Genomic DNA, 3,628 nt, shown 5'->3' on the forward strand with positions numbered 1-3,628 from the left:
AAAAAAAAAAAAAAAAAATATATATATATATAGCAAAAAAACACATTCTCATTATTGTAATGCATTAAAATAATTTAAATTATTGAAGTATTTCTACATCATGTTAGTAACATTATAGTCGTTCTTTTATTGCTTAGGTTTTTATTGATATGAATGTCTTATGTCATAACTCTACAAAGGAAAATGAACATTTAATGCCAGACATGTAAGAAACACCATTGTATATTTATAAAAATAATATTTAAAATATATGCACTACCACTCAAAAGTCTGGAGTAATTAAGATTTTCTAATGTTATTGAAAGAAGTCTCTTCTGCTCAGCAGGGCTGCATTTATTTAATCAAAACTACAGTAAAAATTGTGAAATATTATTATAATTTAAAACAGCTGTTTTCTATGTGAATATGTGTTAAAATATAATTTATTTCTGTGATCAAAGCTGAATTTTCAGCATCATTACTCCAGTCTTCAGTGTCATCATGTGACACACATATTCACATAGAAAACAGCTGTTTTACATTATAATATGTGAAATTTTTTACAGTATTTTCACAGGTTCTTCCTCACTCACATGTCGCTCAGCGTGGCGTGGTCTGTGGTGATCCTAGAGAAGTGGTTCTCCAGGATGGTGAGGGTTCCTGTCAGAGCGACGTGTCCGCAGCCGCAGAAGAGCGCCACGCCGCAGAAGCACAGGATGGTGGCCACCAGAGACGCGTACGGCACGCCGCCCAGACATTTAATACAGCACTCGAAGCAACCTGCACACACACAGACTCTGTTAACACTCGTTACAGTGTGAAGAGCTCCACACTCCTGGATGCACATGCTTTCAAACACTGTGTATACTAGGGCTGCGCAATATATCGAAATAAAATCTGCATCGCAATATGGCTTAGTGCGACTGTCAAATCATGCAGGCTGGGATTTCCTGAAATAAATATATGCTTCACTGGTTGATGTATAGTTCATGATAGTGTTTACGATTATTTACTGTGAATCTAAAACCTGCAGCACATATTTTAATTTGCTGCAACTTAGCAAAAATATTGATGTTTACCATTTAAAATTGAAGAAATTAAGGCATTATTTATTAATATTGTAATTTTACAAAAAAAGAAATAAACAAAATTATCTATTTTTCTGTAAAGTATTATTGCAAAAAAAAAATAATTACAAATATTTTAAATAATGGCTTATTTTTATTTTAATCACAAAATTACAATTATTATTTATTATTATTTATCTATTTTTAATTTTACATTAATATTAGCATTTATTTATTATTTTATTTTTTATTTCCTAATATTAAAATAATCTGAATATTATCAACAATCGCAATAAAATTATGATAATAATTATTATTCTATAGTCATATTGAATTTAAAAAAAATTGATTATTAATATATAATGCAGATCCACTGCCCAACAAAATCTATGGAAGCCTGTTTCCACCACGGAATAAAAATAGCAAAAACTTTTTAATCTCACAATTCTGACTTTTTTATCACAAATGCAAGTTTATTTCTCGCAATTATGACTTTATATTTATATTTCTAGAGAAGAGCAGCCCTAACATATACTATAGAATTAAATGAATAATTCATCCAAAAATGAAAACTGTCATTTACTGATGCTTATGTTTTTCCAAACCTGTATGTTTTTCATGCTTTGTGTGGGGAAGCAAATTAAGTCATAAGCGATTAATCTTACCCAGCAACGAAACTCTGAAATATCATTCGTGATCATATTTATATTAATAAATGACATGTTGTCCTCACATAAAGTCTCATATCACTTCAAAAGACGGACTACTGTTATGGTACTTTGATGATGCTGTTTGTTCTTGTTGTTTCAAAAATCTTAAGTTTTCCACAGAAAAATAAGGAAAAAATGACAGCATAATAACATGAGAGTCAGTAAAAACAAAAAAATGACAGGTTTTTCTGCTTTTGGGTGAATTATTCCGTTAATAAATGTGCCATCGAACTGTGAAGCTCCTAATTAAAAACAGTGTAAAGCACAGAGTGTGAGTGTGTGTGTGTGTGTGTGTGTGTGTGTGTGTGTGTGAGTGTGTGTGTGTGTGTGTGTGTGTGTGTGAGTGTGTGTGTGTGTGTGTGTGTGTGTGTGAGTGTGTGTGTGTGTGTGTGTGTGTGTGTGAGTGTGTGTGTGTGTGTGTGTGTGTGTGTGAGTGTGTGTGTGTGTGTGTGTGTGTGTGTGAGTGTGTGTGTGTGTGTGTGTGTGTGTGTGAGTGTGTGTGTGTGTGTGTGTGTGTGTGTGAGTGTGTGTGTGTGTGTGTGTGTGTGTGTGAGTGTGTGTGTGTGTGTGTGTGTGTGTGTGAGTGTGTGTGTGTGTGTGTGTGTGTGTGTGAGTGTGTGTGTGTGTGTGTGTGTGTGTGTGAGTGTGTGTGTGTGTGTGTGTGTGTGTGTGAGTGTGTGTGTGTGTGTGTGTGTGTGTGTGAGTGTGTGTGTGTGTGTGTGTGTGTGTGTGCGTGAGTGTGAGTGTATGAGTGAGTGTGAGTGTGTGCGATTGTGTGTGTGTGCGCGTGTGTGTGTGTGTGTGTGATTGGCTTTTCAATCAGTCCAGATTTTCACAAACAAAAACAAACAAACAAACCAATAAAAAACACGTGCAAACTTTGGCTATCGGTTGGTTTTACAAAACAGAGAATGCATGCACACAAGAACGAAGACCATAAAATCAACTCTGCAGGTATCCTGCTGGAAAACAGCCATTAATACCTGATGGAGCCGGATATGGGAACGTGAGTGTATGTTAGCCTTCTGTTAGTCGCTCATCACCTTAATTAGGACATACTAATAGTGTGGTCAGTTCTGGACGGTCCAGAATGATAATCGATGAGGACTGATAACGGCCTGATGAAGTGACTCACATGAGGTAAAAAAAAGCCTAATTTAAACAAGACAAGGGAGAAAAATAATGACCCATGAAACTAATCAGCGGGATATTTAAAGAGTTTAACAACTGAAGGATTAGATGCATGTACAGCAGTGTTTGGTAGTAACTAAATTAAAGTAGTGTCAATGCTAATTTAACTACATTTTACATTTTACAGTATCATGACAGCCATATAGCAGTTTTCAAAACATCCCAAAAATGTATTTTAAATAAATATTTTAAACAATTATTTAAAATATTTATTTTTATTTATTTATTTATTTTTAAAGGAAGATTTTTGGCATTGTGACATTATATTCCTGATATTGTCATTATTATAATGTGTTTATAATTCTCATTATTCTCAACATTTTCATTAGGATGTATTATTGTAAAAATAAAAGCAGTACAAACAAATACTGCAATGACAAAAATATCAATGTTAATCATTTAAAATATTTAAAATAAATGTCATGTTACAGTAATTAGAAAGATGCATTATTTTAAGTATTTTAAGCATATAAGATTTTATTTTGATCCTGGAGGGAGAACTGTGATGAATTGTCATGAAAAGTCACAAAATAAAATAAAGTAAAGTAAAATGAAAAAAAAAAAAAAAAACAATAATAAAATAAAATAAAACATAAAATAATACAAATGAAAAAAAAAAAAAAAAGATTGGTTTTGTGAAAACATGAAAATGAAAAATGCCAGAATTTTCATTTTTGTGTG

The 3,628-nt window shown here is 32.6% G+C and overlaps 1 protein-coding gene across 1 annotated transcript in view; it reads right to left on the bottom strand.

Annotated features, from left to right (window-relative positions):
• The window catches only part of LOC107679932 (neuronal membrane glycoprotein M6-b-like), a 21,265-nt gene that overhangs the window by 7,394 nt on the left and 10,243 nt on the right, over positions 1 to 3,628 (bottom strand). Inside the window, exon 2 of the mRNA XM_016475658.1 lies at positions 573 to 759. Within this exon, the coding sequence (XP_016331144.1) occupies positions 573 to 759 (187 nt within the window). The remainder of the gene's footprint in view (positions 1 to 572; positions 760 to 3,628) is intronic.

This window comes from Sinocyclocheilus anshuiensis, unplaced genomic scaffold, assembly GCF_001515605.1.
Source record: "Sinocyclocheilus anshuiensis isolate Anshui unplaced genomic scaffold, SAMN03320099.WGS_v1.1 scaffold244, whole genome shotgun sequence".
NCBI lineage: Eukaryota > Metazoa > Chordata > Actinopteri > Cypriniformes > Cyprinidae > Sinocyclocheilus > Sinocyclocheilus anshuiensis.